This window comes from Hylobates moloch, unplaced genomic scaffold (genome assembly GCF_009828535.3).
Source record: "Hylobates moloch isolate HMO894 unplaced genomic scaffold, HMol_V3 SCAFFOLD_12, whole genome shotgun sequence".
Classification (NCBI taxonomy): Eukaryota; Metazoa; Chordata; class Mammalia; order Primates; family Hylobatidae; genus Hylobates; species Hylobates moloch.
The window spans coordinates 66,164,789-66,183,040 of record NW_026652287.1 but is presented as its reverse complement, the minus strand read 5'-3'; the positions used below and the strand labels follow the sequence as shown (position 1 = coordinate 66,183,040).

General features: G+C 40.3%; 1 protein-coding gene across 2 annotated transcripts; it reads left to right on the top strand.

Moving 5' to 3' along the window:
- Nucleotides 1–2,453: 2,453 nt before the first annotated feature.
- On the top strand, nucleotides 2,454–9,594 carry LLPH (LLP homolog, long-term synaptic facilitation factor). 2 transcript variants are annotated; one of them, XM_032170667.2, is made up of 3 exons: nucleotides 2,454–2,527; nucleotides 4,116–4,333; nucleotides 9,217–9,594. In XM_032170667.2, the coding sequence occupies exons 2-3, from the start codon at nucleotides 4,123–4,125 to the stop codon at nucleotides 9,393–9,395; spliced, it is 390 nt and encodes a 129-aa protein (XP_032026558.1). In that variant the 5' UTR covers nucleotides 2,454–2,527; nucleotides 4,116–4,122; the 3' UTR covers nucleotides 9,396–9,594. The 2 variants fall into 2 exon arrangements, with proteins under 2 accessions (XP_032026558.1, XP_058281188.1); XM_058425205.1 differs by lacking the exon at nucleotides 2,454–2,527 and adding an exon at nucleotides 2,551–2,757.
- Nucleotides 9,595–18,252: the final 8,658 nt, after the last annotated feature.

The window sequence follows — 18,252 nt, the reverse complement described above, 5'->3', positions numbered from 1 at the left end:
GCGTGTTGGCGCACGCCTGTAATCCCAGCTACTCAGGAGGCTAAGCCAGAAGAATTGCTTGAATCCGGGAGGCAGAGGTTGCAGTGAGCCAGGATCGTGCCACTGCACTCCAGCCTGGTGACAAAGTGAGACTCCGTCTCAAAAAAAAAAAAGAACGTGGAATTAGCAGGACTTGGACAGAGCAACAGGCAACTCAGTGTGCAAGGGCAAAAGGAAGAACAGCTAAGAGGTAGGAGGAAAATGAGGAAAGAGCAGTATCTGAGAACTTCTGTATTTCTTGAATGTAATTTGGGAAAAGAGATGCAGTAGGCCGTATACACCTGCCTTGGTTTCTTCTCAGACCTAGCTTCAGTCTACTTGATGCATTTCCAGGGATTAGTGGTCAACAGCCAGCTGCAGGCCTTTTTTTGGAGCAGCTAAGGACTTAGATACTTTTTGCTTTTTCCTTTCATCTTTCTAGAGCTTTGTCTTGAAGTCCCCATCATCTAGGGAATGGGCAACATGGGGTCACTATCTGAATCCCAGAAGTCTTCCTGTTCCTTACTAAGTGATTGTGCAGATCAGGGATTCCATGGGAGAGGCCTGACTGCAGGGGCCCCACTGACTGTTCTGCATCATGTAGCATGCCTTTTGGATGAGAAAATCAGTCTGCTTCCTGTAAGGTATTCAGGGCCACCCACTGTGCCTCTAGTTCTATATATAGGCTCCTTCCAGCTCGGTGATGAGCCACTGCAATGTTTAGTTGGACCCTTAAGCCTCGTTTGTCCATTAGGAGATAAAGTTTCCCGAAAACAGTAGTTTAGTTTCCTTCATCTTTGCAAATTCAGCATAGTGCCTATAATAGAGTGCATATTCAAAGGCATGAATGAAGGAATGAATTAGACTTTTAAATATACTAAGGCCACTTAACTCTTCTAGAACTGCTTTTATATAACTGGTGAGGGGACATAAGTAAAAAGGAGTAAAAGGGTGTTTTACTCAGCTGTTTAAAGCACTTGTAATGCTAAGTCATGGCATGGTATTATTAACATGACATTTTCATAATAGGTAAATTATTTTTTCTGGTGCCAAGTGCCTATTCAAAAGTCTTGTCCTGGTATGTTAAACAAGATACAGTAAATATGACTATCAGAATGTAAGTTTTCTCTAAAATGCAATGTGCACATATATTTTTGGGTGAGGTAGCTAACTTCTCATTTGAAAGATGAGGTACAGTATATGGTTGACTTGTAAAACAGAAATTCACTTGCTTTATAAGAACGAAATCTCATTTAAATAAACCAGGTTTCTTAGGCATGCTTCCTTTTTTTTACATCAAATGTTCTAAGTTTTTTTCAGCCTCTTTAACCTTGCTATATTCTGAATTCAGTAATTTCCATACTATGCATGGTTTCATAAAGGACACAAATTTAAAGAAAAAAGGTACCCATAGATTGCCTCAGAACCCTTTTTTTCTAGCAACCAGCAGGAGTTTACTGGGCCATCATTAAAGACATGTTTTTTGGGTATATGTCGTAAATCTCTAGAAACATTGCTTACAAATAGTACTGTGTAGCTATACTTTTGAAACTATAATGTAAAAAGGGTACCATTTGTTGAACTCTTACAGCATCAATTAGGTTGTATTATGTTCACTTTAGGGACAAGGAAATTCAGGCCCTTATGACATTAATTACTCACCCATATCGTTCACAAGTGTTGGAAGCAAGAATACAACACAGACCTATATGGTTCCAAAGCCTATGCCATTAGAAATAGTTGTAAAGTAAGTGTTTTTCGTGAGCTAAGACAATCGTCCTAGGCTTAGCATTGTGTCTGATATGTAAGTGATCAGACAGGTAAACATTGATAGAACTGAAATCCTTTGATCATTTTACCCTTTAAATTCTCTGGGGTAGGAAAAGCTTGTTTTCTGTTTTTGGTAACAGCTTTGAGTATAACTGACATGCAATAAGTTGCACATATTTAAAGTGTGCAGTTTGATACGGTTTGACATATGTGTACATCTGTGAGGCCATCACCCGAGATGAGAAAATGCACAGGCTGCAAATAAAAATGATCTCAATACGGCCTCTGGAATAACACCTGATCTAGGCTGACTTGATCTAAGGAAATACATGAGTATCATGTAAACGGTGAGGTCAGATCTAAAGGTGGGCTCGGAGCTCCCTGTCTGACAAGTAGGGTCTCCTGGCCAGGTTCACTCCATAGGTTAGTCTCGGGGCTACCCTGCCCACGTCCGGAAAGCGGACCTACCTGGAGCCTAACCTTGACTGGACACGCTTCTGCATTCTCCAAATCCGACTTCTACACCTGTAACGGACGGACCAAGTTTCTAGGTCCGCGATCACACCAATGGCGGAAGCTCGTCAACGTCCGGCTTCCAAAATCCCGCCTCTCAAGGCTCCTTGAGACATTTTGTATCCCGGCGTGCAATGCATCCGCCCCGGGTGGCCTCTGCCCGGAAGACGGAAGTGTAAAGACTTCCGGTCGTTGTGAGCCTGAGGTGTGGGTGTTCGTTTCTCAGGTGAGTTCGGTGCCTCACCGGTCCAGTGAGACATGGGACTTGGGGCTTGATTCCGCCACCCCTGGAGAATTTCGTTTCTTGACACTCGCTGGGCTATACTTGAGCTCCAGTCCGGCGATGCAGGCCTTGTTGAGGGCGAGGGTTCCCCGTGCTCTTCTTGGTGGGGGCCCTCCGGCTTCCGAGTGCACTGGGTAAAGTGGAGCCCACTGAAGTTAACTTCGGCCCTCAAGGTTGTTTACCGCCCGCTTTCCTAGCACCTCGCAAGGGTTGAGTTATGTAGACAAGGGAGCGGAATGACTTTGTGATTGCGGGCGTTCAAAAAATGTTAGTCGTTCGTTCAAGTATGCAAAATTCTGTGCACTGGGCGATTCAGCAGTGAACAAAACCTTTCCCTCTACTTTCGTGGAGTCTACAGTCTGGGGAGAGGGTGGGGGACGTGACAGAAAACAGTAGTTTCAGGTTGTAACACTTATTAAGCAGGGAAGGGAGCTTATGGAGGTCAGAGGAGTCCTTTCTGAGGTATCAAATGAAGGAGCAAGCCTTGAGAAGAGCGGTTGCCAGGCATAGGGACAGCAAATATGAAGGCACTGACGTAGAGATAGTTTGGACTCTTTACAGACGTAGTTGGAGCCTGCGGGGATGGGGATGGAGAATGAAATGAAATAGAGTTGAAGGAGGCAGGGGACAGATCACAAATGACCTTGTAGATCTTGAATATATATGAGGGAGGAGGTCTTTAAAGAACTCGAAGAAAGGCAGTGAATGCTCTTTTAAAAGATCACACTGAGCACCTTGTGGAGGATTTAGGGCGGAACTGAGTGGAAAGAAAACAAGAGTAGGAATAGATAAGTTTACAGTCGTTAAGTTGGCTTGAGAGGATGGATAATGAAGATGAGGTGAAGTGTTTATAAAAATCATTTTGTAATTTGTAAGCTGTTGCATAAATGTAAGGTGATGACGCTCTTGCATTCTGGGGAAATTAAATTTCTTTATTTTGTAAAGAAATTCAGCCGGGCTCGGTGGCTCAAGCCTGTAATCCCAGCACTTTGGGAGGCCGAGGCGGGCGGGTCACAATGTCAGGAGATAGAGACTATCCTGGCTAACACGGTGAAACCTCGTCTCTACTAAAAATACAAAAAATTAGCCGGGCGTGGTGGCGGGCGCCTGTAGTCCCAGCTACTCGGGAGGCTGAGGCAGGAGAATGGCGTGAACCTGGGAGATGGAGGTTGCAGTGAGCCGAGATCGCGCCACTGCACTCCAGTCTGGGAGTCTGGGAGACAGAGCAAGACTCCGTCTCAAAAAAGAAAAAGAAAAAGAAATGCAAGGCGCTTTCAGAATTGGTTTGATTTGTAGTTTGCTTATGACCACAAGTTTGATTTGATATCTTAATTGTTATTTAGTGAGTGTATGTACCATGTTGATCTTCATATAAGTTGCATGTTAAGTCATAAAAAGTGAACAGATTGAAGAGTTTTACTTTTCACTTGTTTTGTAGAGATACCTGTTGGCCTGGTTTTCTAAGGATTTGCCTTTTTTTCTTTTTTAGATTAAAGATTTGCTTTTGAATGTGTGTTTTTGTTAACTTCAGGTAAAACATGGCTAAAAGCTTACGGAGTAAGTGGAAAAGAAAGATGCGTGCTGAAAAGAGAAAAAAGAATGCCCCAAAGGAGGTCAGCAGGCTTAAAAGTATTCTCAAACTAGATGGTGATGTTTTAATGAAGGATATTCAAGAGATAGCAACTGTGGTGGTACCCAAACCCAAACATTGCCAAGAGAAAATGCGATGTGAGGTAAAAGATGAAAAAGGTGAGTGTGCTTCTTCTTTTTCTTTCTTTCTCTTTTTTTTTTTTTTTTTTTGAGGCAGGGTCTCCTACCTCTGTCACCTAGGCTAGAGTGCAGTGGTGTGATTATAGCTTCCTGCAGCCTTGAATTCCTGAGCTGAAGCGGATTCTTCCCACCTCAGCCTTCCAAAGCACTGGGTTACAGGCATGAACCACAGTGCCCAGTCCCTCTGCGCTTCATTTAAAAAAAAAAAAAATTCTGTCAAGCCTGTTCATGTATATAGGTATGTTTTGGATTATTTAGAGTGGGTCTTTGGTGCTTATACAATAGCCTCCATGTCTCAGGAATAAACAGTTCTACAGGAGTAGACAAATCTAGACATACTCTCGTTGGAAGGGTACACAGTTCACTCAGGGCCTAGGCAGCATAGGTCTTCATTTTACTCTGTAAGATCTAATTCCCATTCTATGAGTCCTATGCCCTTATACTATTATCCTGAAAATCACAGGGTTTCACTATTGCATTTTGACAGATTCTGGGAACCTCCGTGTCTTAATCATGAAGTTGGAAGATATATATATAATGCTGCTTTTTGCACATTTAATGCACCAATTTGTCAGCAAACTAAATTAAGCATTCGCAATACCCAGACTTTAAAATAGAAATACATTTATTTGATGTCTTATGCCCAAGGAAGAGAGCAGTATTTCTCAATCTCCCAACCTTAGGGGGTTTTTTTCCCTTCAAAAATGGCTGTTTTTAACTTTTTATTCTTCCCATTTCATCCTTCTCCCACTCCGTATGAATAAAAATTACAAAAAGCATTTTACTTCAACTTCTGTGAGAAAAAGGGGCCAACCAACAGAAATATCCTCATCTTTCCACTACCCAAGTCTATAAGAATTCAAATGTTGTATAGTCTGTTTTCCCCTTTTTATTAATGTTCTCTCCAAGGCCAGTTTCTCCACTTATGTTCTGAATCCTCTCCACCGTTACATTCTCAGGGGTTGTACTCATGCATCTGCCTTATCAGTCTCCTCCACTGGGTCATTGCCAACAGCATAGATGTGTTCTGGGATGTTCAATGTCAAAAGAAAGAAAGAAAAATTTCTCCCTTGATCTCAAGTTCTCTCAGTCTGCTGCTTTATTTCAGTTGTCCTTGAAACTTTTTGAAACACTTGCCTTCACTTGCTGTTTTCATTTCCTCACACACACGTCACCCCTCCCTATTGGTTCTTTTTTGTTGTTGTTAAGGCAAAATCCACATAACATAAAATTAACCATTTTAAAGTGTACAGTTCAGTGGTATTTAGTACATTCATGTTGTTGTGCAACCATCACCTCTAGTACCAAAACACTTTCCTCACCCCAGAAGGAAACTTAATACCCATTAAGGAGTCTGTCTCTCCTCTTCCTACCCCCAGCCTCTGGCAACCACTAATATGCTCTTTTCATGTGTGAATTTACCTGTTTTGAATATTTCTTATAAGTGGAATCATATATAATGAGACCTTTGTGCCTGGCTTATTTCCCTTAGCATGGTGCTTTTGAAGGTCACCCACATTGTAGCATATATCAGTACTTCCTTTCTTTTTAAGGCTAAATAATAGTCCATTGCATGTACCACGTTTCATATCCATTCAACAGTTGCTGGGCATTTGGATTTCCTTCCCCTTATGGGTATTGTGAATAGTGCTGCTGTGAACATTCAGGTGCACAAGGTTTTGTTTGATAAGTGGAATTGCTGGGTCATATGGTGAGTCTTTTTAATGTTTTCCACATCAGCCACACTATTTTACATTCCCATCTGCAGCGTTTGAGTATTTGAGTTTCTTCACATCCTCACTAATACTTGTTTTCCATTTTCGGATTATAGCCATCTTCGTGGGTATGAAATAGATTCTCATTGTAATTTTGATTTGAAATTTCCTAATGACTAATGACATTGAATGAAGTGTTTTTTGTTTGTTTGTTTTTTGTTTTTGAGATGGAGTCTCACTCTTGCCCAGGCTGGAGTGCAGTGGCATGATCTCGGCTCACCACAACTTCTGCCTCCCAGGTTCAAGCAATTCTCCTGCCTCAGACTCGCAAGTAGCTGGGAATACAGGCGTGTGCCACCATGCCCATCTGAATTTTGTATTTTTAGTAGAGACTGGGTTTCACCATTTTGGCCAGGCTGGTCTTGAACTCCTGACCTCAAGTGATCCACCTGCCTCAGCCTCCCAAAGTGCTGGGATTACAGGTGTGAGCCACTGCACCCGGCTGAACATTTTTTCATATGCTTATTGACCATTTGTGTATCTTTTTGGAGAAAGGTCTACTCAAGTCTTTTGCCTCGTTTTTCAATTACGTTGTTTGTCTTTTTTATTATCGGGTTGTTAAGAGTTCTTTATATGTTCTAGATACCAGATGCCCATCCACTTTTGATTCTTTTGGATTGATCCTGTTTTCTTTTCTCTCCTGTTTTCTATTTCTTTTGTTATACCCTCTAATTTCCTTGACCTTGTATTCTGGTTCTTATTACTTGGTTTTCTCTTATATTTTTAATTTCTAAAAGTTTTTCTCTTTTTTTTTACTTTTTTTTTTGAGACGGAGTCTCGCTGTGTCACCCAGGCTGGAGTGCAGTGGCATCATCTCGGCTCCCTGCAAGTTCCGCCTCCCGGGTTCACACCATTCTCTTGCCTCAGCCTCCCGAGTAGGTGGGACTACAGACGCCTGCCATCACGCCCGGCTAATTTTTTGTATTTTTAATGGAGACAGGGTTTCGCTATGTTAGCCAGGATGGTCTCGATCTCCTGACCTCGTGATCCACCCGCCTCGGCCTCCCAAAGTGCTGGGATTACAGGCGTGAGCCACTGTGCCCAGCCTACTGTTCCTTTTTCATAGCTTTGTGTTCTTTGTGTTTTGTAAATGCCCCTTGAGTCATCAGCTCTGTGTTCTAAATAGGCATATATCTTCTCTGATTTTCCTAAGGGTATTAATTACAGTTTGCTTTTGAAATTTTTATTTATGGTATGTATTATCTGTCTTTCCTCTTGGAATTCCCTCCCAAGCCCTTCCATTCCTTTACTTTTGTCTCTTTCTTTCATATTAGCAGCTTTTCTCAAATGTCTGGTGATCAGTGGTCGTTTGTATTTAAAAGTATGGCACTACAATGATGATTGGAAGCTGGAGGGAGACAAGGTGTGGGAGAGGGTCTGTCAACTGCTAGATATATAGAAGAATTGGAATGGCTTCAGGAGGTTTTATTCAGAGATCTCTTATATCAGAATCTGTTAAGTCTTTTTTTTTCCTCATTATCCCCAGAGAGAAATTATCTTATGTCCTGCCTGGGGAATTCTGGATGCCCTTATTCTTAGATATTTTCAGAGCTAAAGTGTGGTGGGACTGAGACTGAGGGAGTCTCCCCATTTAGTAATCTATGTGTTATCAGTTTGGCTCTCATCTCTACCCTCAAGTTCATGTTTTTCCTTATTTCTACTCTTTCAGCTGCCTGCCTAATTTCTTAAGCCATAAACCTAGTAGTCATCCTTGATTCCTCTTTCCTTTATTCCCCACATCTAAACCATTAGCAAGTCTTACTGATTGTCCCAAAAATACATTAGAAATCTGCATCCATTTTTCTCCTGCTTTCACCTGGATTCAGATGGCCGTCATCTCTTGCCTGTACTATTATAGGAGGCTTTTTACTTCTCTCTTCCGCTCTTGTTCCCTTCCCATTTATCTTCTACATATCCACCAGTGTGATCTTTTCAGAAGGTAAATCAGATTATATCACTGCCATGCTTAAAAACCTCATTATCTTAACATGTTCTTACCAGCGCCTACCAGTTCCTTTTTTTTTTTTTTTTTTTGGGAGACAGGATCTCACTTTGTTGCCCAGGCTGGAGTATAGTGGCTATTCATAGGCGTGACCAAGCCCACAACATCCTTGAACTCCTGGCCTCAAATGATCCTCCCACCCCAATCTCCCAAATAGCTGAGACTACAAATGCCTATAGATACTATATCTGACTGAGGTTTTCTTTCTGTTTGCTTTGTTATTCTCCCCTCAACAGAACATTGTAAACTCCCTGAGGGCTAGGAGCTCATATGGACCACTGTATCCCCATAAACTAGAACAGCACCTAAAATAATCATTCAACACCTAGTTATTTAGTGGCTGTTATATACCAGACACTATTCTAGATACTGTGGAAACAATGGTGAATATCTAATATAATGCCAGGTAGTCGAGATAATAGAAGACTTTGTGTATCCTGATAAGGAGGTCCCAGTGAGGGACTCTGAGCATGTCCTTCACAGTGGAGAAGGTGATAGGTGTACCACAGCATGCTTGCACTGAGCTTCCTGCCAAGTCTCCTATCAGTAGAGCTGGATCTCTGGGTGTTACCTAGCTAGGAAAAGTATGCCAGCGCCAGGATGTGTCCAGGTCTTTGTTCTCTGTTGAGTGCCTGTCTCTGCCATTACAACCCTGCTGCTGACTACTCCATCGAGTTCATTAGAAGTTCGTTCTCAGTTCATTATAATTTAGTTCAAGTTCATAAGAAATGGCCATTCATTCCTAATCAGTTCATTACATCTAAGGTGTATCCCTTAGAAGTGTAGGTGTGCTTACTGAACTCAAGGAATCACTTAATAGGAGAAATGTTCTTGTAACTCACATGTGCTCAGAACCATATATTACTAATGTACTAACTTAGAGCCATGCATCCTAAATGGTTCCTATTTAACATTACTATTCTAAGGAAGGACAGTCATGCCAACATTCTTTAGAAAGTTTTTTCTTCTCTATTTTCGGTCTACCTTCAGTTCTAATGTTCTGATGTTCTCAGTGCATTAATATGCTTTCACAGGGTGGTTTTTTTCATACATGGTGTTAATAGTTTTTCCATCTTTTTATGCAGATGACATGAAAATGGAGACTGATATTAAGAGAAACAAAAAGACTCTTCTAGACCAGCATGGACAGTACCCAGTATGGATGAACCAAAGGCAAAGAAAAAGGCTGAAGGCAAAGCGAGAGAAAAGAAAGGGGAAAAGCAAAGCAAAAGCAGTGAAAGTGGCAAAGGGTTTGGCCTGGTAGACTCTTAAAACCTTGGAAAATGCCACATGGGATAGATGACGGATTAGAATGTATACACATGTATACTTTGATTTCAACTGCCACCAAATGAAAACCATTTGTTTTCCTGTTTTAACTTGGCCTTTTTTCTTCAATTCAAACCCAGCATAACTCCTCAAGTTTGTTTTGGGAACTTGAATAAAATATTTTCTTTGATACATCCAAGCTCTACTGGTACTTTAATTGGATGCTACCCAATGTCCAGGCCTCAACATCCTGTCAGGTATTAATATGGTTAGAATTGTTCTTACAACTGGTAATTATAGTCAGTAGAGATAAAACAGATGATCATTTTTGTGAACTTAGATTTTAAAGAAAGTTGTTGTATAATCATATCATTTAAAAATACTACATTAGGGCTGGGCACGGTGGCTCACACCTGTAATCCCAGCACTTTGGGAGGCCGAGGCAGGCGGATCACGAGGTCAGTTCGAGACCAGCCTGGCTAATACGGTGAAACCCCATCTCTACTAAAAATACAAAATTAGCCGGCCATGGGAGCGCGCACCTGTGGTCCCAGCTACTCGGGAGGCTGAGGCAGGAGAATTGCTTGAACCCAGGAGATGGAGGTTGCAGTGAGCCGAGATTGCCCCACTGCACTCTACCCTGGGCAATGGAGTAGGACTCTGTCTCAAAAAAAAAAAATTAGTGGATCTTATAAAATACTTGTGTGGAGCTTTGATTCCACAGAATAAAAGATATTTTGTGTGTAGATCTTCAAGTTTGATTTTTTTTCTTTCATGTATGCTTAAGGTTTTTTAGTCCTAGAGAAGACCAGATTTCAATTAAATGTTTTCTTGGCCGGGCGCGGTGGCTCACGCTTGTAATCCCAGCACTTTGGGAGGCCGAGGCGGGCGGATCACGAGGTCAGGAGATCGAGACCACGGTGAAACCCCGTCTCTACTAAAAATACAAAAAATTAGCCGGGCGTGGTGGCGGGCGCCTGTAGTCCCAGCTACTCGGAGCGGCTGAGGCAGGAGAATGGCGTGAACCCGGGAGGCGGAGCTTGCAGTGAGCCGAGATTGCGCCACTGCACTCCAGCCTGGGTGACAGAGCGAGACTCCGTCTAAAAAAAAAAAAAAAAAAATGTTTTCTTGTCTTAATTTTAGGTAGAATATTAACATATACAAATCAGTATGCTTTTTAGGAAATTAGAACATTTCAGGTTTTTCATGGAAACTGATTTAATGTTCTTTAGTGTTAATACTGCATGGCCTGATATAGTATCATGCAGCATTTCCCAGAGTGTGTTCTTCAGTATCAGTTTCCTCTGGATGCTTGGTTAAAAAAAATAAATTGTGTTCACATCGATTTGGGAAATGCTATATACTTGAAGGTTTACAAAAGATTTTAGTTTAGGATTAGAATAGTCCTACAGGGTTCCAGCAGCAAAGAAACCTGTTTAACTTCTACTCTTTGAAGCTAGTTTTCTGAGAAATGATTTTTAGTTCAATCTGTCTTACTACAGTTTGCTAAATTCACTTTTATTTAAATTTACTTTTAGTTAAGTAATCTAAACTTAGCATTCCCTCTGAATTTCACTACAATCAGATTAACCATCTCATATGTTAACTGGAACAACCAAATACTTACTGAGTGCCTAGTATGTGGGCCAGGGACTTTCCAGATGCTTGGGACAGATTGAATAAGATAAGATTTCTGCTCTCATAGGGCTGAGAGCTGTGTATCTGTTTAGAAGAGGATGTTAACTTCCCAGGAGAACTCAAGTAAAATGTGAAATAGAATAAGGCCACTTGGTCATGAGGTCACAAACTTTGTGCCAGGCACACTGCTAAATTGGGGCACAATACAGAGATAAAGAGGACATGACCCAAATGTTTCAGAAAATTTAAGCTTATAAAATTTGATGCCAGTAAACTCTTAGAATTGTTTAAATATAGTAGGCTTTTCTTATTTTTCTCAATAGTTTATTGAAAAGTTGGTAGATAACTTTAAATGCTTAAAATTTATTAACAGCTAAGAAAGATATGAGTTGAAAGACAGATGTCATTCATGATCTTTGTTGCCTTTGGTGTAGGTATGAATAACAATAGCATTTGTGAGGGAAAAGTGAATATGTACATTTTTATTCATAAAATAAAAAAATTGCAAACAACCAGTTAAGCCACTGACAATATCAGCCTAAATACAGTAGCTGAATTATTTATGGGTTTTTTTTTTTTTTGAGATGGGGGTCTCACTCTGTCACCCAGGTTAGAGTGATTGGCACAAGTGTGGCTCCGCTGCAACCTCCACCTCCCAGGCTGAAGCGATTCTCCCACCTCAGCCTCTCCAGTAGCTGGGACTACAGGTGGGTGCCACCACACCCAGCTAATTTTTGTATTTTTGTAGAGACAGGGTTTCGCCATGTTGCCCAGGCTGGTCTCAAACTCCTGGACTCAAGTAATCCACCTGCCCCAGCCTCCCAAAGTGGTGGGATTACATGCATGAGCCACCACACCCGGCCTAATGTAGACATTTTTTATGATTTTTGAAAAAGGGGGCCAGGCACCAAATTCTAACACTTTGGGAGGCCGAGGCAGGTGGATCACCTGAGGTCAGGAGTTTGAGACCAGCCTGACCAACATGGTGAAACCCTGTCTCTACTAAAAATACAAAGTTAGCTGGGCATGGCAGCAGGTGCCTGTAATCCCAGCTACTTGGGAGGCTGAGGCAGGAGAATCACTTGAACCTGGGAGGCAGAGGTTGCAGTGACTCAAGACCACACCATTGCACTCCAGCCTGAGCAAGAAGAGCGAAACTCCATCTCAAAAAAAAAAAAAGTCTACATTCGTGATATTACGCAGTTGGCACTTATTTACATTTTGGCAGCATTGTCAGGTAGAGACCAATGCCAGGGTTATGTTCATGTTTTCTGTGGCTGAAAACCTCTAATTTGATTCTGTTGACAGTAGCTTTGAGCTTTCATCCAGAGCCTCTCTGATGTTAGGGTTTTCACTTCATTGTGTCCAGTCGTGAAGTTTGTCCATTCAGGATTTAACTTGAAAGTTAACAAAATCAAAAATCAAAGGACCATTATTACCAAAAAACGTATTTGGGAATCATGTTCTCAAGTGTCATATGGCCTCTGGAAAGGCGACTGCTGAAGAGAAGTTTACTGACACAGTGTTGTGAGTAGCCTCTAAGGCACTGAGTTCCTGAACACTGCCAGCAAGATTCTCCCCACCTCCAAATATTGGCAGGAAATTTAGACTAGCATTTCAAAATTAGTGCAGGGGTATGATCACATCTTTGTCACTTTATTTTTAAAGATTACAAATCGAGAAGTATAGCATAGTCCTTTTATCTTTTAAATAATTAGCTTATTTTTTTGAAATTTGTCATCTTTTTGACTGACATTTTCCAGAGAATTGCTGTAAAGCCACAAGATGGAGCTCAAGCTAAGCACCGAATCATTTTGGAATTAGATTGAGTGAGCTAAATCACATTAGGAATTGAATGTAACACTTTTTGTGTTTTAAGAAATTAAGTCTGAAATCAAAATATCATTTAAAGATGATCAAAACTGCTTCAAGTATTAACTCATTTAATCTGCCCAGCAATCTCATGAGTTTGGTACTAATGTAATCTCTGTTTACACATGGGGAAACTGAGGCACATAGGCCATACAACTAAAACTGAAATCTGGGATTCAAATTTAGGCAGTGTGGCTCTAGAGCCTATACTCTTACAATGCCATTCTGCGTCTCAAGGATGTGCAAACTCTTGCTAAGAGAGAAAGGTGATTTTAGGATAGAAAACCTATTTTTGGGTCAACCTGTGATAGATTGGGTTCATGTGGGCTCAGGATCAGATAAAGAGCAGGTTTAAGTAGAATAATGATGTACAGAACCCTCCTCAAATCTCTAGGCCTAGGGCAGACTGGGTTTCCTCAGGTGACACTTCATTAGGAATGGGCTGACCAATCCAAAAGGGGAAGGTGTAGGCCATGATCAGTAATTGCCCAAGGTACTAATCAGAGAAGAAATGCAAACTGCAGTTGAAGCTCTAAGGTAGAATCGAGTAGTGGTTTTGACCACATCCTGTTTTCTACTGTCACATTAGTGTAGATATCTCTTCCCACTATGTAATTCACATGCTACATCAAATAAGGATGCAGCAGTATGTATTTGCTTATTAGGAAATTCAGATATTTTCAAAATTTGGATCTGTATTTCTGGAATACGGCTTAAGAGTTGGAGAAGAAAAATAGCTGTAAATGACTTGAATCAAGTATCTGAAATGGACTGGTGGTGATGGTGAGGGGCAGCAATGTGTAATTTAGGGAACTGCTGACCACAACATAAAATTGGGAGGAATCTAAGGCATTGCCAAATTTATAAATACTACAATAGAAATGCAGATGCTAAGCTGTTGGCTAATCTTACTAGTTAAGTGACTAACTTCTGATGCCATCTGGCAGAGTGATTCAAATTTGTGCTAGACACAAAATATATGTCTTTTCCCTCTATTTGCCTGCATGTATTAATAAAAACACCGTTGCAGTAGACACATACCAGTTTTACAAGGAAATGTTTAGGGGTGAGGTGGGACTGTTAAGTACTTACATCAGGTCAAAGGTCACTCTGCTGTTCCCGGAGGACTGTCAGGTAGCCAGAAGGCCTGTCAGGTAGCCAGGAGGCCCAGGGCCACTTTTGGGCCTGCTTACAAAACCCTAAATTTTCCGCAGTTGAATGCCAAGAGTCTTTTGCAGTTATTTTAGAGCAGGGGAAAAAAATACAATGTGTTGCCAAATAAAGTTAATTTGATAGGCAAGCAGTAAAAATAACCCAACAGCCAACATTTAGAGAATGCATACTCTCTTAAATGCTTTACATATATTATTTAATCCTTAAAACACTGTGGGATCAATACTTTAATTATCCCTATTTTCAGATGAGAAAACAATTTGAAAGGTTAACTAAATTTACCCAAAGTCATGCAACTGCTAAGTAGTGAGCAAGGCCGCCTGTCCCAGAGTATAGAATGAATACCTATGATGGAAAGCTACAGAGAGACAGACTTTTATTTGATTTAAGGAAGCGCCTTCTAACCAAGATTTTGGGAGCTGAAATGGGCACCTTGGGAGCCTTGAGGTGTCAGTCTAAGATAGACAGGCATTTGGTTGGAATGTAGCAAAATGGATTCAAACATTGTACAGTTATCCTTCAGAATCTATCGGGGATTGATGCCAGGACCTTCACAGATACCAAAATCCACAGATGCTCGAATCACTTACATAAACTGGTGAAATATTTGCATATAACCCATGCCCATCCTCCCATATATAGTCATATGTCACTTAATGACTGGGATGTGTTCTGAGAAATGTGTCACTAGGTAATATCGTTAATCATTGTGTGAATATCATAGACTGTACTTACACAAATCTAGAAGGTATAGCCTACTACACTTAGGCTATGTGATATAGCCTATTGCTTCTAGGCTACAAATCTGTCAAGCAAGTTACTGTACTGAGTACTGTAGGCAGTTGTATCACAATGGGAAGTATTTGTGTATCTAAACATAGAAAAGGTACAGTAAAAATACAGTGTAAAAGATAAAAAATGGTACACCTGTACCACTTATGAATAGTGCTTGCAGGACTCGTGCTTGGGGTGAGTCAGTGAGTAAGCCATGAGTGAATGTGAAGGCCTCAGACATGACTGTATACTGCTGTAGATTTTTTTTTTTTTTTTTTTTTTTTTTTGAGACGGAGTTTCGCTCTTGTTACCCAGGCTGGAGTACAATGGTGCAATATCAGCTCACCTCAACCTCCACCTCCTGGGTTCAAGCAATTCTCCTGCCTCAACCTCCCGAGTAGCTAGGATTACAGGCATGCACCACCACACCCAGCTAATTTTGTATTTTTAATAGAGACGAGGTTTCTCCATGTTAGTCAGGCTGGTCTCGAACTCCTGACCTCAGGTGATCCACCTGCCTCAGCCTCCCAAAGTGCTACGATTACAGGCGTGAGCCACCGCACTCGGCCTGCTGTAGACTTTATATACACTGTTCACTTAGGCTACACTAAACTTATAAAAAACTTTCTTCAATAATAAATTAGCTTCCTGTAACTTTTTTACCTTATAAACGTTTTTTTAAACTGTATAACCCTTTTGTCATAACACTTACCTTAAAACACAAATACATTGTACAGTTGTACACAAATATTTTATATTTTTATAAGCTTTTTTCTATTTCTACAATTTTTAATTTTTTAATTTCTTTTTTTACTTCTTAAGTTTTTTTGTTGAAAACTAAGACACAAACACATTAGCCTCCATCTACACTGTCTTCCACCTCCACAGCTTGTCCCACTGCAAGGCCTTCAGGGGCAGTAACAGGCATGGAGCTGCTGTCCCCTATGAGAACAACACCTTCCTGTGCAATACCTTCTGGAGGACCTGCCTGAGGCTGTTCTCAGTCAACTTTTTCTTTAAGTAGAAGGAGTACACTCTAAAATAAAAAGTATAGTAAAGCCATAAACCGTAGTCATTATTATCAAGTATTATGAACTGTACACAATTGTATGTGCTATACCTTTATATGACTGACAGCACAGTAGGTTTGTTTACACCAACATCACCACAAACACGTGAGTAATGCATTGCACTGTGATGTTAAGATGGCTACAGTGTCACTAGGCCATAGGAATTTTTCAGCTCTACTGTAATCTTATGGGGCCACTGCCTATATTGAGTGAAATGTCATCATGCAATGCATGACTGTACTTTAAATCATCTCTAGATTACTTATAATAGTACAATGAAAATGCTATGTAAATAGTTGTTATACTGTATTATTTAGGGAACAATGATAAGAAAAAAAGCACATGTTCAGTACAGATGCAACTGTAGTTTTCTTTTGAATATTTTTTATCTCAGGACGAAGCCCCAAATGCAGAATTCATAGATACAGAGGGCCAACTGTTCTTGGAATTTGGGTTGAAAGCTGTTAAAGTTCTTTTCAGACAAAAAAAATGCCTCATAATAAATTGTAATATTTGAAATGTATCATGCTTGTTTTGCTCTACATAGTTTTTTGGTACTACATAACTGTAGACTTAAGTATCTTTTTGGTGGAAATAAAATATGAAATCTCTTTAATTTTGTTAATGTTAGGTCTGGTATTCATTCCATTAAGTTCCACTTTAAAGTATGGAAAAATGTTATAAACATCTGCTTTAAACAATGAATGGTACTGCAATAGTCCTGTAAAAAAAAAAAAATGAATGGAGTAAAGTCCTTCAAATTTTCATTTAAAGAATGGCATAGCTTTATAATACATTAAGTTTTTAATATGCAGAATGTATTTAATAACCTAAAGCGATGAATTGTCTTGGCATTATGCTATCTTATGAAACACTTTCTTACTCTCACATTGTGTCTTTATAGTTTTCAATATCAGAAAAACCTTGAAATAGTCTTAGTTGGGTGTGGTGTATCATTGTACAGTAACTGTTAGTACATATGGTATTTCTGATCCATGTAATAAAGTACATTTGTCATGTATCTTGTGATCTGCATACCTTTCAGCCATTACTTCATAAATCTGTTCCATCAGAGAACTGCTTTGTACAGCAATGGTCGAAGCTGCTTTTAATAAACTAATATTTTGTGTCTTTTACATGTAATCAAGAGGGAGTATTACAGACTTGTGCCTCTGTGGAGAAACTTTCCACTAAACTAGTTTTCTCTTGACAATAATGGAAAAAAAAATTGCATGGGAAAAGCACAGATGTTCAAGAACATATGTTGTTTGCTCCTAAAAGTCATCTTTTGTGTTATTCCGGATATATTTTTTTTAATGCTTTAGGGAAGAAACGGTTTGAGATATGTGATCGGGAGAAGACAGTTACAAATTTTATTGAGAGACCAACACTAGGTGCTATTTGTTAAAATCCTAAAATGCCTCTCCATGCTCTCACAAAGAGATAATGTTCTTGAGCAGAGCTGTAGGCAGTTGGCTAAGGATTGGTCATTCCCACATGCTTCCTTCCTTAGACATACACACTCTGCTTCAGTTTTAGTCTTTGTTCTGTCCCAAACTTCAAATTAGCAGTGTCTTCACAAAAGCAGGTATTTAATAATTTGAGTAAAAAGTGATTGCCTTTATGCCCTTTTGCCCCTTGAGTTACTGGATGTTGTCTTCCTTGAGCTGTAGAAATTTGCTCAATGAGTCAGATCTCTACAGACTAGCAATTGATTATTGATAAATGCATAGGAAAGTATTATTGGAAAATGCTTAAGGGAGCTGTATGCCTTAGGTGGGGTTGGTATGGACATCCTTTATAAGCCTATGAATCTTGAAGAAGAGTTGCCATAAAGAGAATGGGAACCAGCTGTTCCAAATCTCCACTGAGGAAAGAGGTTTTAACTTAGCAGAAAGGATTTGGGTTAAATGTAAAGGAGAACTTCCTGAATGTGAGTGTTATTTAAAGCCAGGTATGGATTGAAAAGAGGTCATTTGAGTTGTCTCTAGAGGACAAATGGAGCACGTGAGAAAGAAATAGAAGGGGCAGGGAGAGAGATTAATGCCCATTTAATTGAGATGGCTTAGATGTAATTCTGCCCAATGGCTCCGAGGCCTTTATTCTCCTTTCTGGCACCCACACCCCAGGTTATGATGTTTACAAGGTCAGAACTGGAGAGTCTGCTTTAGTCATTAGAACCAAAGTGCTACAGGACCCCTAGGTCTGGAAGTCCTTTCCATGTAATTCTCACTTGAAAGGAAATGCTAAGGTGTGACCAATGGATGAGGAAACGGATCTATGCTTAATTTTCCACCCTTGTCAGTGTACACACTCACAGTGCCA

Coding starts and splice junctions, on each gene's coding strand:
- LLPH (XM_032170667.2), top strand. CDS start 4,123: ATGGCTAAAAGCTTACGGAGTAAGTGGAAAAGAAAGATGCGTGCTGAA. Junction 4,334..9,216: donor TGAGGTAAAAGATGAAAAAG/GTGAGTGTGCTT, acceptor CTTTTTATGCAG/ATGACATGAAAATGGAGACT.